General features: G+C 47.2%; 1 protein-coding gene across 1 annotated transcript in view; it reads left to right on the forward strand.

Annotated features, from left to right (window-relative positions):
• The window catches only part of NRP2 (neuropilin 2), a 71,079-nt gene that overhangs the window by 9,321 nt on the left and 45,042 nt on the right, over positions 1-16,716 (forward strand). Inside the window, exon 4 of the mRNA XM_010188915.1 lies at positions 14,594-14,775. Coding sequence (XP_010187217.1) covers positions 14,594-14,775 — 182 coding nt within the window. The remainder of the gene's footprint in view (positions 1-14,593; positions 14,776-16,716) is intronic.

Genomic DNA, 16,716 nt, shown 5'->3' on the forward strand with positions numbered 1-16,716 from the left:
TATGTGCATGAGGGAGCCTTTAGTTAAAGCAGAAAGGTTTAGGTTGGAGGGTTTTGGTCCCCCATATGGGACATGAATGGTGAAGGGTTTGTGAGCAGCAATGTCAGCAATATTAATACCTGGTTTCTAGAGAACATAAAAACTTTCCTGAAAGTGAAGTTTGCCTGCACCTCTGTCCCCTCAGCTGCCACCTGTGTGTGAGTGAAACAGGGTTCATTCCCAGTGCACTTGAGCTGCTGGCCACAGGCATGAGCTGGAAGCCCAGCTGACTTTGGGTGTCTGCCCCCAGAGCCAGCACTGCAAAGGAGTGGGTTTGAAAGAACTTCATGGACAGTGCTTGACAGGAAGCATAATCAAACAAATGAAAACGGTGCACGATAAGCAACACTGCCTGAAAGAAATTGTTAGGAGGGAGATTTTTTATTTTTATTAAGTGACCTACTAGAAGAAGACAAGCATTAACACTGTGTAATGCTTGGGCATTAAGCTGTACTAATAGATGACCATCTAGTAATAGATCTCATCTGAGTGTCAGAGGGTATATTATGAAGAAGCAAAGGCCTCATTGTAGCTGCAGGTGGAAACCTTAATAGGAACAGGAGTTCAGCATCAAAGAAATATAGTCTGAGGGCAGAGCCCTTCTTTTGACATCTGATCATTAACACAAAGGTGACAGGCTGATGAACCCTATTGTGGCACTCACTCTGGACAGATGAGGTTCCTCCCACTCTGGTATTGCTACCTGGCAGCTATCAGAGTGGGAGCGGGGCCAGTCTGTGCTCCCAGCTGCCAGAGGTAAACACCATAACCCCTTCCTCCGTTGCTTTTTCCTTCGGAATTTCATTTTACCTTATTAGGCTAAAGTTTCTCTCTCATGAAGCATAACATTTACATTCCTAAAACCCATTCTAAGGTCTACAAAAATATCTGCAAAACTCTTTTTTAGTTTTACTGTGTCCTTTCTGGTCTTCCTTGTATCTGCTTTAGATTTCCCCTTGGGATGGGAGGCGTTTCCTCCTGTGTTTTGCACAGTGCCTGGCACTCTGGGGACCTCTGCGGAAAGGTCAGTGATTTCCCCTTGCTGCGCAGCTGGCCGGAAAGGGCCTGTGTACCTGGTGCTGCCTGGACACTGGAGCAGTGAGAGCAGCTGAGGCAGGAGCATCAGCTGGGGATGGACCCCGGGGTGGCAGCCAGGGGCAGCTGCTCAGTGCTGATTGTTGCTGTTGTTTTTCTGGAGGCACATGTGGGCTTTTATTTTTTGGCTGCGTCCAACTGCATTAAGAAGTACCTGTGCCACCACCACCACCATCATGAAAGGAGTAATTTGGTGTAATTGAAGTCCCAGAACATATTTCGCTCGCTCACTCTCTGTGCTTCATCTGTGCTCCAAGGAAGTGCTTTACTTTGGGAAGGCACTTCAGGTTAAGAAAATTTGCCTCTTCCTGATGTTGTGGACAGCACAGCAGGGATCCCTGTTGGAGGAAGGTGGGTGTGCTGTGTTGTGGGAGTATGGGACCCAGGCTGTTGTTCACACTGTCCTGCAGCCATGGGGCCACACCAGTAATGGCAGAGCCAAAAGGGAAGTTGGATGCTCTGATAAAAGACCCTCCAGACTACTTGGAAATAATTGCAATAGCCTGTCTGCTCGCCGTTTCTTCCTCTCCGCGCTGTGAGCACAGCTGTACCTTGGGCACTGTGGCCCTGTGCCGTTGGTGTCTGCTCTCTGAACAGGGAAGTGGCATCCAGTGGAAAAGAAGCACGTTGCTGTTGCTGTAGTGAAATGTTTCCACTCTATGCATGGCATGGTGGTAGCTGGGCAGCCTTGTGCATGCCAGTGTTTGTGATCCCAGGAGCTACCTGAACCATGTGCAATAGGTGTGCAAGAGGGGTGGCTCTCCCCTGGCTTGCACAGTCACATAGCCAAGCAGCCTGCTCCTTCCTGATTTCCATTTCACTGTTCTGTCTGCACTGCTTGCTTGGAAAATTCAAGTCAGAAACCTCAGCTGTGTGAATTACTGTGTTTATAACCGCCCTTTCCATTCGTGCCTCCCTGCCACTGCTGGGCTTCACTTTGGACTACTGCAAGTTTCCTCCCGAGATTGACCACGGACTCTGCCATCCCCGGCTGCACTCGGCTGACTCTGCCAGAAGATTAGGCTGGGCAGAGCTGCCGTTGAGCACTGGGACGTTGCTGTACACACGCGGCACAGGCACGCTCCCTCCAGACTGCAGCAGATGTGCTCATGCTTCCTCTGCAAGCAGAAGACCTTTCAGCTGAGTCATAACATCTGCACTAGAGGAACGTTATTTTTTTCAAAAAAAGCCTGACTGATGATCAGGCGGCACAGGCGGGTTTTTCTGTAGCCATTTCCAGTGCATGCCACAACTGCATTGCGATCGCTGGGATCCCTGCCTGGGAAGGATTTGGGGGACTGCTGCCGTGGCTCACAGCCCCCTCTGGTGGCACACACCAAATGCTGGTGAAGATCTCTGGTGAAAGGGGCTCAAGGCTCCTAAAAGAAGTATGGGGTGGCAAACTGGAGACAGCCCAGAGCTGCACAGTCAGGCTTTTCCTCCTGACTTTGGCTCCCTATGCCAAGCCCTAGGGGTTTCCAGAAACAGGAACTGGGACCACAAGTAATGAGGAAGTTTGTGGCTGTCACTGTGACCTTGTAAGTGCCATGGTGATGCTCAGGGAGTTGAACAAAGTTCAGCATCCTGGTGTGTGCTGGATACTGGGCAGGCATGGCAGGAGATGCCCCTGCTGCCAGCCTGAAGGGCAGAGGGGACCAAGGTTTGGCAAGGGAAGACACCACACTCCAGTGCCCATTTTGCAGAGTGCTGCCTGCCAGGGTACGCTGGCAGTAACATGGGCTCAGCTAGCCAGTGAAAGCCTCTTATGGCAGCATGGCCATTTCATGTGCTTCCAGGAACTGGAACTAAACAGCTCTGCATCCTTCCTACAGAGTAGCAGAGGTGCTGGCCTAAGTCCCTTGCTCAGGTGGTGGGGATTGCTGCAGCCACCCCTTGTGCCCAGAAACAGATAGACAGGCAGCTGGGGGCTGCCGTATTCAGCCTGGTGCTCTTGACCATCTTCTTGAAACAAGAGCATAATATTTCTAGAAGCCATCCTTCCATCAGTGAAGGTTAAGAGTAGAAAAGGCATCAATTATGGACAGCTAATTAGCAAATGCTCTGGAAAGTATGCATAATTAGCTTATTAGTAAACACTGTAGAAACAATGCAGTTCATCTTGAGACTGAGAAAATTCATAGAAAAGAGAAATACATTTGGAGCACTACAAAACACCAGGACTCGGCAGGGGTCTTCACTGGGATGGAGGTAACTGTGTCTCCTGCAACACTGGGAGAGTCGAGCTTTAATTTTGCAGTGAGAGGAAGTCAAAGATGAGATGTTAAGGAAGGCATTTGCTTGCTCATACATTTGTGGCATGGGTAGCCAGAAGCAACATTTCTAACATACAGGAAATAATTGAGTCTGGGTAACATGACACTGCCGCTCAACTTGTCTTCAAATGAGCTTCTACTTTTTTTTACTTTGGTCCAGCATCTGCTGTATGGTTCATAATTCCCATCAAGCCCAGGTCATTTTCCAAAATGAAATATCAATGAATGGGTTAGCTGTGGCGGCATTTCACCAGTGCATGAGTCAACAGCTCAAGGTTGTTCACATCTTTCTTCTCTGCTGCCCATCTGCAGAGCTGGAAGAGCTCTACTCACTCCATGGCTGTGCTTCCCTGTGCCCCAGAGCTTCTCCCCAGAGGGACAGGCCAAGTGTGGGCTCTGCAGAAGGTGAAGGTCCCAAAGGCACTCTCCTGGGGTCTCCTACATCCCACTGGCTCACCAGTATCCGGTGTGTAGGAGTTAGGTCTGGTTTTGCACCTTGTTTCCTCTTGGCACGATGACGAATTGAGGGCCAGCTGGTGACACTGAGAACAATAGCATTAGAGATAGAGACCTCTCCCTCTCCTTCCTGCTAGTGAGGAAGAGAAGGAGGAGGTGGTGGTGTATTCACTTCTTACTCAGCCTCTCTGGCTAGTGAGGGAGGGAGCAGGACCTGTGGGTCTCTGCCAGCATCCGGGTAAGGAGTGGGATTTGCAGTGCTCTTCCATGTCACAGGTTCGCTGTCTGAATGCGGGTGGTAGAAGGTTTAGTGAATGTAAGGAGTGCCAGAATTATATTTTTTAAATTATCCTTTTTTTTGTTAAGGACCAGACACAAAGTCTAGTAAAGACAGCGGGAGGTTTTACCTTGATTTCCATAGGAACTGGTTTAGGCTTTTAATGAGCAACTGTTTGCCTTAGCTACTCGTAGCCTTTTTAAGGGATATCATCCCTATTGTCAGGCTGTAACAGGGGAGTTGCAGGCTTGCCAGCAGTATCAGGGCTGGGAGTTGAGTGAGATTTGGGTTCTTCCTCTTCCCTGCTATCGATTTAATGTTCCTGCTTTGGCAAATCACTTCAAACTCTCAACCCTATAAAGAAGAGAAGACCTGGGCATCTGCAGGCATAAACCCCAGCCTAGATAGCAACAGTGCATTGCACTCTCTGCTCCAAAAGCTGCCGAGTAGCAGCATCACACACGAGCAGGTCAGAGCGGCGCAGATGATGATTGCTTCATTCTCATCCTTTTCTGGCCAGGTGTGAATTCTGCAATTAAATATGAATGCAAAATAAAAAGAACAGACTGCAAAGAGCAGACTGAAAACAGAAGAAATTTCTGGCCAGAGCTCAGCACAGAGCTGATTTGAAAGAACTGGGGGAGGTTAGTTTTCAGTCTGAGACTAGTTCTCCCTTTTTTAAAAATCGAATGGCTGCTCACCACCGTTGAATGGCAATGTAATAATATGTTACAAACCACAGTCTGGTGATCCTGGAATTCCTTATAAGTTAATAGCAGTCATGGTCCACTTATCACAGCTAGGATGTTTTAGGCAACTGTCTTCGATATATCAGTTCAAACACACCATAGAAAGCCTTCCTTATGTTTGTTTAGTGAGCAGATCATTAGAAAAAGTGAATAACCTGTGGTTTTTGGTTGGGTTTTTTACCCCCCTGAATCCCAAGGAATTCTTGGAATCTATGTCCAGCATTGGTGAGCAATCACAGTCCTGTAGTTTGGTGGTGGCTTTAAAGTATCACTGGGTCAGACAAGGAGATAGTAGTGTTTAATAAACAGTTAGAAGCAGAGCCTGAAGCAGTGGGGTCTGACAGCAGAAATCCAGCGACTTAGTCCTGTTACAAATGACACAAAAGCTGGCAGGGCAGCTGCTCCATATGTGTACTGTGGCTGCCCCAAATGTCGCTTCTTGCAGAGGTACAGAAGACATGATGGTCAGTGTGAGTAAGGGTGCACCCCTGTTTTCTGAGGTGGGGTCCCCCTTTGCAGAGACAGGCAGCGCTCACCCCATGGCGGTGGGAGAACCCCTGCACTCAGCCCCGTGCCTGCTGAGGCTGGGCCATGTGCAGGGTGTTTGCATGGGAAGTGCTTAATGTATCAGAAACCTCCAGGGAGCCCTCAGTGCTCGGGTTGTTGATGGATGTCCAACAAGGAGTAGGACCCTCCCACCCCAGCACCAGCAAAAGGGTTTGAGGGTTGTGCTCAGCTTCCTTCCTCTTTTGCGAGTGTTGGTGTGAGGTTTCATTTACATTGTTATTCTGCAGTGAAAAGGGAAGGTGTAATGCCTGGCTGTCACTCATTGAGCCTTTGGTAATGCTGGTGTTTGGCTGGTAATCATGGGAAGGAACAAGGTCTGGGATCTCTATCGGCAGAGGGGACTGAGTCACCATTGATCTATGTTCACTGCATCTTGTTGAAGTTTTTTGACCCATTTGATTTCTTTGGTTTTCTTTTATGAAAACCCTCTGATTTTTCTGCTGTTCAGGAGCAAAACATCTCTCTGTGTCTTTAAATATGGCAGATGGGGATTTCTTCAGATGTCCAACAACTCAATTGAAGGAGACCTCAGGAGACCTCTCCCCTTCCCTGTCCCCCTTCTCAGCCTGTCTTTTCATCTGCAATCTGGAGATGTAAGAGCTATAGTAATAGAGTGTCAGAGGAAGTAATTGATTCATCACACGCCGAAAGTGGAGTCTGTTGCCTTCAGTGTCAATGGAGCTGAACCACAGCTTGGAAGGGTGAGGGAGGCTTGTAAACACTCCATGGCTGAGCTGGCAGGACAAAGCAGATGCACTGCCGCAGCTGAGCAAGAGGGTGACACAAAAGGTTGCTTCAAAGAAAATCTTCCCAAACAAAGCAGTGGCAGAGCCCTTGTTTGTAGGATAAAACAGGGAAGCCTCCATCCCCCTGTTCTCAGAGCACATTAAGGAGGAATGGTACCAGCCAGCTTCATGCAGCAGCCCACTCCCTCATCTCTGTCTCCCTCTCCTGTTTTGGCATGGCTGCCTCTCCAACCTAAAGTCCCAGGCAAGGCTGAGCTCACCTCAGGGTTACCGAGCAGCCCCTGCAAGCAGCTAATTCCTCCTATACCCCCAGATAGAGAGCACTGCCTCCAAGACCTGGGTGGAAGGCCACCACTGCTGCAAACATGCAGCAAGGCGCGGTGTGTGCATGGCACAACACAGCACTCACCCTCATCCAGGCACTGATTGTGCTCAGTTCAGAAAGGTGTAGGAGATGCTGTCCCACCTACACTGCATGCAAGGAGACAACAGACAGGTTTGGTGTGCTGTTTGCCCCAGAAACCACTCTTACTACAAGCTGGCAGGATTGGGTTGTTGTGGAAGTGTCCAAATAGTGGAGGCTGCAGGCCAGCTTTGGCAGCAAAGCTTTGCTTACTTGTGCATCAGCTAAGGCAGGAGCTGGGCTGTGAACAGGCTGTGTCTGAGAAACAGCAGGGTCAGAAAGCTGTCCCGCGGTGGGCCCATCCCAGGGTGACCATCCATCATTAATGAGGGAAGCAGGCAGCCAGGAGCACGAGGGTGGGCTGGCCAGGGCTCTGTTCTTGCAACCTCCTTTATACAATTGGTGCTTAATGAGGTGTTTGTTTCAGTTTTGTGCTGAAAAAAAGCCAGTGCAAATGAGTGATATGGGGAAAGCCAAGCTGCAAAGCTCCCATCCGATCCCAGTTATTAACAGCTCTTTCGTTCTTCACGGCATGTTGTGTCTAAGGCCATGACTGATACTGTGACAGTGAGGTGCGATGGGACATGAATGGTGTTTTCCTCTGGGAACACGGCTAGCATAGCAGAGCATGTGAACTTCTCCTAATCCTTAGCAGCAGCCAGTCAGTCCCCAGATCCTCAGCCACCAGGGCCAGTCTGGCCCAAACTGGTCTCCGTTTATTGCCTAGACTGTCGGCCACTGGATCTCATCAGGAGATGGAAGCCTGTTCACCTGTTCCCCCACTGCAAAGCGAGCAAAACAAGCATTTGTCCCCTGCCTTCTGCTTGCTCTGCTGGTTTTAAGCAGTAAACTTTCCTCTTGTGGTTGTTATCTTTTACTGTATACATTTTTTTCTTTCTCTTAGTGATCAAGTGCCTGTGAGTGGTGACAGTAAAATGACATAGAAACCAAAGTCTAATTTTTTCCACAGATGGATTGTAGCAGAAGGAGGAAAGTGCAAATGCAGTTTCTCAAGTGTCCTGTATTTTGGGGTATGAAAAGGTTGTGAGTTGCTTCAGTTCCCTTAGAACAGCAACAGAAGGCAGAATACCATGGAAAGGAGGGGCTATTCTTAACATGCTTTATATATTTTATTCCTGGTTTCACCATTATTTTTTCTCCCCAAAGAATACCAAAGACATCTTGCAACAAAAGACCCCTGCAGCTAAAGATAGAAGGGTGAGGAATTTATAGAGACTGTTTTGGAGATAGAAATAAAATTAAACAGCCATGTGTAACTCCTGAACAACAGCCTGCAGAAAACCCCTGAAGTGCACATTAGCACATCTTGTTTTCTTATATAATGAACGGTTTTCCAGACATGTCCCAGATGAGAGCACTTCTCTACTCCAACGCGCCTTTCCGCAGCGATCTGGCAACACAGCTTGAAGAAGGCAGCCCGAGGATGAACGGCAAAATGCGGGGGAGCCTTTGCTCTCCTGTCTCAGGGGGAGCAGCAGCATGCAACATGCTAGCAGTTGAAATTCCCTCCTGAATCAGAACTTGCCACAGGAACAGTTTGCAGTTATGTTTTATTCTTCCCTTTGCAAGCTGTATTTTGGCTACCTTTTTTTTTTCCCTTCACATAAGTTATCAGTAGCTGCTGAAAGGCTCTTCCCATCAGTGTCCCTTGTATGGAGGCCCTCGCTGAAAACAACTTAAGGAGTATAAACAGAGGCTGTTTGTAGTTTCCATTTTTTTTGTCTTCAAGGCATTTTTGAAGACATTTTCCGATCTGTTAGGGTTATTTTCTCTATCTCTGTCTTTTTAATTTATTTTTTTACTGAATGACTGGATTTTTCTCATTTGTCAGAAATTCTAGTCAGATTTTTGAGGAGATAAGAAAATAATCCAAAGCACAGTGGAATGATTAAAAAAACCCACAATACTGTGATTGCACAAGACATAATTGGATACAACAAATTAAAAACAAACTTCTGAGAAATCCTAAGCAATTATGACCCTCCGCCCCAGCCTGTCTCTCCCTATGCTGCCGTGAGATTTTGGTCATTTTAGTCACTGAAATCTCTTTACATTCAGAGCGATGATAGCCTATTTCTCTCTGCTGTTGCTGGAGCACTTATTTCCATCAGGGCAAAAGAAGGGCAAGCTCTGCCTGCTCTGTGAACATCTTTTGCCTCAGCATGGGCAAAAAGGGCCCCACAAGCTGTAGACTGAGACCAGATTCATCTCTCCTATGTTCAGCCACCTAAAGTCCAGGTCCAGTCAGTGAGTGGGATTAAAACTACCTTTTGTCATCAGTGCATAAGAATGATTAATCCCATCCTGAGATGGGTATGAGTTGTCTTCTTCCACTGAGAGCAGAGGAGGTTTAGTTGGCTAAAGCTGGATGTGATACAAGATTTTAGGTCTGTGCACAGATCTGTATCAGGACCTGTGTCTATGAGAACTGATTCTCTCCTCACCTCAGGATAAATTAGGAGTGATTACCCTTAAAATGATGAGTTACACATGTGTAAAACCAGTTCAAGTCAAAGGAGAATCCAATTCATCTGCTGTATTTATAATTAATTACTCTGATTAAGGGCTGGCAGCTAAGATCAAACTTCATTGCTCTTGTTTCATCAGACAGCAGAGGTGCTTTCCTCTGCTATCATGGCTATAAAAAAATGTCGTTTAAAAGTCCCCAGTAGCTTCTGCAGCAATTTAACCTTTGAAGGGTATGTCCTGCAGATGCTCAAGATTGTGTAAAGATCACAGAAACGTTTTCTTGTCTTTCAGAATGTAACCACCCATGAAATAAGGATTTGGTTTGAGGGTGGCGTGTGAAAGAGCGTGGAGATGGGTGGTGACACAGAAAAATCGACTAAGCCAGCTAGCATGTAATGGACATTAATTCTAGCCACTCCTTGATTGCAAAACAAGCACGGAGCTGCTGGTTCACCATTTCTTAACCGTCTTTATACTGCAGCTGCTATTTAAGTTCTAAGAAAAAGCCTTTTCTTAAAGCATGTTTAAGAAAACCTTATGCTTTTTATAACAGTTTATGAGAAACAAACCACCCGCCACCCTTTCAAAGGGTACGATTGCATTTACTAGCTGCCATTGTGGCCAGGCAGGTTCCCAGTGCCTTCCCCCAGCTACCTGCAGAGTATTAATGCCTGCTGAATTTCACTAGAATTGCAGTTTCTTTTCCTCTTCTCAGCATATGCATTCAAGACACCATGACATATGGTTGTAGCAGACCAGAGGTCTCAAAGGCTTGAGTCAACACTGGGCATTCCCAAATTTGGGGCTGTTGGCATACAGTCAGTACCTATTTGTCTCTCTGGGCCAGACTCCTCCAATATAACATAATCTGTCTAATCAAGGCCGGCTTCTGTTCTTGGCTGTGCTGCAAACTTCCTGTGTGACCTTGGGCCAGTCACTGCTCCTCTCTCTCTTCCTACCTCCCAGGGTCTCATGAGGATCCCATCATTACTGTTTGCCAGGTGCAGCCATGAGCCCCACGGAAATGCCTATAAATAACAGCTCCAAATTAAACATTAGGGAAGTTCAGGTTAGAGCCTTGTTACTCTCTTCAGTCCTGGCAAGCATGGGAAACCAGGTTTAGCTGCATGCAAACCCTCACCTACTCCAAATCATAGCTCTGAGAAGAGACTGAGAAAGCTGCCAGCTAGGTCAGAGCTTGGTCTGGGGAGCCAGGCCTCTTCAGGCTTTTAAACAAGGCTTGCACAAGTTTATGTATTGGGAGAACTCATAGTATGGCTGTGAGCATACAAATGATTTATCATTTGTATTTCTCTCAATCCTAAGCTTGCATCTTCGTAATGTCCTCAAAGTGTGTTTCACTGGGGAAAGACTCAGCATCTCTTCAACTTGGGGCTCAGAGGCAATGGGTTTGTTGATTATGCATGGAGCAGTATGAGTCTCAAAACTGTGCTTTGTGCTAGGCTGTGTGCCTCAGGAGAGGAGCACCCTGAGGAATGGCACTGGCTCTCTGGTGCTGCTCCCCAGGTGGGTTGCAGCATTTCTGGAGCTCACCAGTGCCTGGTGGACCACAGCTCAATGGCCAAGGAGCAGATTAGCTATTTCACAATAGGAAAGGACTGAAGAGGTGGAGGTCTTCTCATAAACACTGCTGTTGGGACTTCTTTGCCTTCGTTGTGCCTTGCAGCCTTGTTTGGAGAGCCAGTAGCAAAGTGACTTAGGGGAATAGAGAGGAAGTAAAGAGAGGGAAGCAGAGAGAGTTGACTGGACGAAAAAGCAAGCAAGCATGAGTAATATAGGCATTAGAAGTGCTTTATAATTAGTTTATAAAAGCTCTGTTAACATCAGCCAAGCACTTTCTACTAGAAGTCTTTAATAAAAATACAGCAATATTTGTAAGCATTGTGTGTTTTCCGTTTAATTCTGTTAAACAGGTCTAAAAGCGTCTAAGCAATACATTTCCCTCCCTTCTCAACCCCCCATTGTCTGGGCAGTTAAAAGCACTTCAGCTTTGCCTCTCTGCCTTAAAACTCCCTGGTGGAAGCCTCTGTCTGAGGTGGTTTCAACCAACTGTCTGGTCTTCCCACTCAAGCAACAGCTGAAAATATCCTGCCCCTGGAGAAGCAGCCAACTGCGGTCACCTTCCCTGCAAGAAGACTTGGTTAATCCATTGACTGTACTTGTGGGTTATGAATGCTGCACCCTGCCCTCACATATTTATGGTTGGCTCATTGGAGCAGTGCCTGGATGGGGAAAAGTGCCCATGAAATGTGCTTGGAGATGGCGTCTTGCCCAATGGAGGTCATGCCAGAGAGGTCAGCCCCTAAGGAAGTTGGTGCACATTGACTGAAACAGCAGATTTGGTTACATGAGTGAGATGCAAATTGCTGGGCACTGGTCAAGATAGTTTGGATGCCATTGCTGCCTAAGTGTGTCCCACCCAGCTGTGCCCTAGTCTGTAATTATCTGGAAATTAAATGGTTAGAGTAGAAAGCTGGGTTTTCTTCTTTCCAATTTTTATTATTTTTTTCACATGGGAAGAACAGAATCTGGAAACCGTGCCTAAGCTTAACAGAAGCAAAGGTCTGGCCAAGCTAGATTTTAACATGGCCAGTGATCCAACATGAGGAGAATAGGGTTTATCAGCTTTTTTGACTGTGAACCAAAGTATGGACACAACTGAAGCATATGATGCCAAAAGAGCCTGTGGTGGGGACTAGCCAGTGTTCTTGCTGACGTTTGAAAGTTTCATGGTTTGGACAGGACATCTTTGGTGTTTCATTTTAAGAGCCCAAAGCTTAATTGCTATGTTGGAAAGGAAGTAGGTGCTCCTGCTCATCTGGGCAGGAGTTATCTCCTGAGTGTATTACTCTTCCAATTCATGCTCTGTTTCTATGACCTGGAGAAACAAAGTTTTGCCATATGAGGAGCAGAGGTCTTGGGCCAAGATTTTTTAACTAGGGAAGAAAACTCTTGTGCATTTATATTCATTTTACATTTGGCAAAAATTATTCCCAGACCTTCTCCTAAGGGCTTTTTTAGTTGTTTGTAACATTTGATTTATTAAGGATTAGCTCCAGTAGGAGAAAGCTCAGTTAGATGTTTGGATGAAGCCAAACAGGGTTTAATTCAGAGAGGCAAATATTTCCTGATTATTTACTTACTAGAGTCATTCTTTTAATTTTCCATTTGCAGATTGCCCATGAGCAGATTGCAATATTCCCAAATTGTATGTATTACTGAAAGTTATTCACCCATTCAATCAGCAAATATTTCTTGGTCCAGAATTTGCTTCTGAAATTGCCAGGGCTCCTACTGCACTGGGTGGTTTGAGGAGCCATGTGGACAGCACTGGGGTGTTTGGTGTGTTGCTTACAGCAGAAGCTGTGATCATTACACTCAAGTAGCTGAAGCTGTGTAATGCGTTGGTGAGTTAGAACTCCTCGAGGACAGAAACAGATGTGGTTCCCTGGGATGCAGCTAACTTCTGTCTGTGCCTTGCAAATGGCAGCTTTTGCAATTCTCTTCGTTAACTGTGTTTTGCCAGCATTCATGGTTTTGCCAAATTAATTTTTTGCCACATATTCACAATTTCACTAGTAGCCAATAGTCCTGCAGCACAAATGTGTACTTTAGATGTGGAAGGGCTGCAAGCACACTGAGAGCAAGTAGTTATTTAGAGAACAAAATGTCCCTGCTGTTTGCTCAGTGCTACTTTAAACAAATAGACAAACAAGGAGGAAAAAATTCTACTTAAAAGAAGCACTAACACTGCCTTCTATGTTCCTCCTCCCCGGGGAGATGGTGGGATCAAGCCACACATGACGGACATTAGTGGGGTCACGCCGGGTGCTGCTGGATGTTGTTGGGGTAATAAGGGGTCACAAGGTGACAGGGAGCTACACAGCACTGAAAAGAGAGCAGAGGGAACAGATCTTCATTTACATTGCTCCGTGTCCACCCACAAGCTCAGCCAAATGCTCTTTCTGTGTGAGTGCCTCTTCTAAACACCACTTGGATTTCACCTTGGCCAAGCCAATTGAGTCTGTAATGAAGTTAAAGGCTGGGTGATTGCAGCTAGCTGAGTGCTTGGTCCAGCATAGACAGGATTTTATCCGCAGGCATTTTGCTTCTGGCTCTCAGCCTGATTTAGTCCCAGAAAGGGGTGAAACTGAAGCCATCTGGGCCATCTTTCTTTGTGGCAGAACACACCGAGTCCCTCTAAGTTTGTTTTGAGATTGTTGCCTGCCAGTGTGTGCTTTGCGGTACAGGAATGAGTCACATGAGGATCATTCTGTATCCAGCATGCTACTTCTCCTTTCAACTCTCCATTCCCAAACAGGAGATCTTGTGACAAGGAAGAAAGGCAGATTCCTGGCAGCCTGGAAATGCTTTTTCCCTCCCTGGCCCCGTGAGAAGAGCTGTAGCATGTTGTTCAAACAAGTTGATACAGAGCAAATAAACAGTCAAAGAGAGATGGGCAGTTTCTGTAAATAGCAGCGTGCTGGCCAGAGAGGAGAAGAGGGGCGGGAGAGCGCAGGTGTTAGAAAGCAACAGAAGAACAAGATGTTCATGTAAAAGCTGTTTGTTTCTTCGCAGCACACAGAGCCGGATACTAGCTTGCCATTAGTCATGGCCTAGAAAATATGAAGGAATCTGTGGGAGTTTCACCTTCTAGACAGACTTTCAACAAACTTTTGTCTCTGCACCAGGAAGCAATTCTTCTAACCCTACACATTTATACCCTAAATCATTGAGATGCCCAGGAGCCATGCCAGTGGGCAGGTGGGGCATCTCCAGGTAGGGTTTAGCAAAGGCAGGTTGTGGTTACAGAGTGTACAAGGATCAGGCAAGAGTGAATATGTTTACCTAGCTCTTACACAGCACTTCTCATCTGCGGAAAATCTTTGCTAGCACTGAACAGAAGAGGATCAGTCAGTATTACCATCCACGTGCTAAGTATGGGTACTGGCCGTGCTTGTTAAAGGACCAGTGTGCACAAAATAGCTACCCACTTACATGGATTGAACACTGACTATTTGTTTAACACTTGGTGCGTGCTTGGTCAAATCCCACCTGGGTAGTGGGATAAACTGAAGTGTGCTAAGTAGCACAATGACACTTAAGGAGAGAGGTAGGGCAAGGATAGCAGCCCCAGAAGAGTTGTATCTGAGCTTCTCCCATGCTGAAGGAGTCTTGTGGAAATGGAGGTAAATTGTGTCCTAAATTTTGCATGTTTGCTCTGAAGCTGAAGTGGATGTTGGTGCAATGAATTAATGAATTAAAAAGCAGCAAAGGAAGAGACTTAAATGTAGCCAGGCAGACAAAAGGGGAAAAAAATGTATTGGGGGGTGGGGTGGGTGACAGGGTCCCAGGTACCTGTCTGGAAGATGTTCTATGAAATATGCAGATATAAAGAGGCGTTTTGTGTTTGTTCCTGGCATCTTGAAGCATTTCCCTGACAGATGGTTTTACTGCCATTTCACCTACCTCCACAGGTATGACTACATCGAGATCCGAGATGGGGACAGTGAAGCGGCAGACCTGCTGGGCAAGCACTGTGGGAACATAGCACCTCCTACCATCATCTCTTCTGGTCCCTCTCTCTACATCAAGTTCACCTCAGACTATGCACGGCAAGGTGCCGGCTTCTCCCTGCGCTATGAGATCTACAAGACAGGTGAGTGTCTGAATCAGTGTCTGTCTCCCAGGCTGTTTGCCACAATGATCTCCACAAGGAGATGTCTTTGCCCACCTTTTCAATATGATTTTTCAGCATGTTCTCCAGAGATAAAGGGCTCTTTTCTTTTAAATTTAAACAAGTCTGTTGCATCACATTTACAAGAAGGTAAAGATGTTAGTGGTGCATGATAGTGCATTTTTGGATCACAATGTGGCATAAAAAGCAGGGTTCCTCATTAAATGTTCTCTTGGATTTGAGGACTAGAAACTTACATCTTTTCTCCCTGACATGTGTGGAGCTTGTTAGGGCTAAGAGGAGATTGGCCCTCGGTTAGAAGCGCATGGAACTCCCCCTCTTGTGGAGTTGCAATTGAGGGCTCATCAATGATGCTGTGTTTTCTCTCCCTGGAAGTGGGGTTTGTAACTGGGGAGCTCTGGTTTTCAAGGGACTGCTGTCAACAGTACTGTCAAAAGCTGAGGCAGCACCTTTCCAGGCAGATATAAGAGGAGCTATTCATAATTCTGTTTAATACCAAACTATTATTGAGTAAAGAAAAAGCTGCTCAAAAGTCTTTTAATAGTGTTTCTGTCTAAATATTTGCCAGAATTGTGTGTCTGGGAACAAGGAGGCTTGAGAAAATAAAAGCCACTCTGTGCGTGCTGTGTGTGCGCATGGGTGAGAGAGGTGTGCCTGTGCACCAAGGGAACAAGAGTGTGTTTTGCACGGGGGTGCAGGTGCCTGCCCTGTGCCCACATGTCTTCGGTGGTGCGTTGGAAGAAAACACATACACGGCTTTCACATCATCACATCCAGCACGAAAAACCTGCCCGTGCCTGGTGAAGAACCAGAAAGGAGCACAACAGGGTTGCTTATCCAGCTTCTTCAAAGGGAAGGCAAGGAGCAGAGACAGCAGTGCTGGGGGGCTTGGACCAGCTGAGTGGCAGGCAGAGGTGCACAAGCAGCCCATAGCCAAATCACAGGTAGATGTGAATGTGCAGACTCTACTGCAAGAGGATGGGAATGGGACTCTCCACATTCATTGTGAAATGGCGAGGACAGGAGGTGTCTGGATGTTCAGGTGGATGAGGAAGGTGCTGTTGCTTGTGGTTGCGTGGGCTGTATAACTGGCCATTGAGCTGTTGTGGTGCAGCCAGCTCACCACCACTGTCTATTAATGGTCAGGATGCAGATTGGTCCTGAAAGAGTTTAGTAGTTCATCCAGCTCTTGGGGTTTACTGAAGCCAGTTGCCAGCATGGAGGATAGCAAAGAATGCCTGTGTTCAGGTGGGAAGACTGCTGACCCACCTCAGCCTTCCTTGCCCCTCAATCCAGCAATCCTCACTGAGCCCAGCAAACTGTGCTGCGTTGTGGCTGTCCTCACATTGAGTCCATGCCCTGAGCTGGGCCACAGGGCAACGTGGAGTGGTCCAGCTGACTGAGGTGGCCAGGATAGGCTGAGTGTAGCTGTGGGAAGGGATGGCAGACAGGAACCCAGTCTGCCTGGGTGGGAGCCAGTAAGGGGCCAAATTCATGGGTTGCTGCTGTAGGGAGGGAGAGGAAGAAAGGGCTGCTCTGGGAGAGAGCAGATGTCGGATGGAGGCTGAAGCTGAGTTTGTGACACTTGATGTAGGTCCCTGCAGAGCTACCCTGAAGTGGTGATGGGCCTCCTTTTGCCACCACCTTCTGCAGGCAGCCATCCTCTCCAGAAATAGCCACGCTTTCTTCCAGCTGCAGCCCACGCAATCCAGCGCGGTAAGGTGGGTTTTGGCAGAGGAGCAGGCATAAGCCTGTGATTCAGGAGCACCCCCAGCCTACTTCACCTGCCCAGCCGCTGTACCCCTGGAGCTCGCACGGAGGGCAGTGGGCAGCGCTGAGTGCAGGGCCGCTGCAGCACAGTCAAACTCTGCCTTTTGTTTGCAGGCAGGCAGGCGCAGGTGC

This window comes from Mesitornis unicolor, unplaced genomic scaffold (assembly GCF_000695765.1).
Source record: "Mesitornis unicolor isolate BGI_N332 unplaced genomic scaffold, ASM69576v1 scaffold38847, whole genome shotgun sequence".
Classification (NCBI taxonomy): Eukaryota; Metazoa; Chordata; class Aves; order Mesitornithiformes; family Mesitornithidae; genus Mesitornis; species Mesitornis unicolor.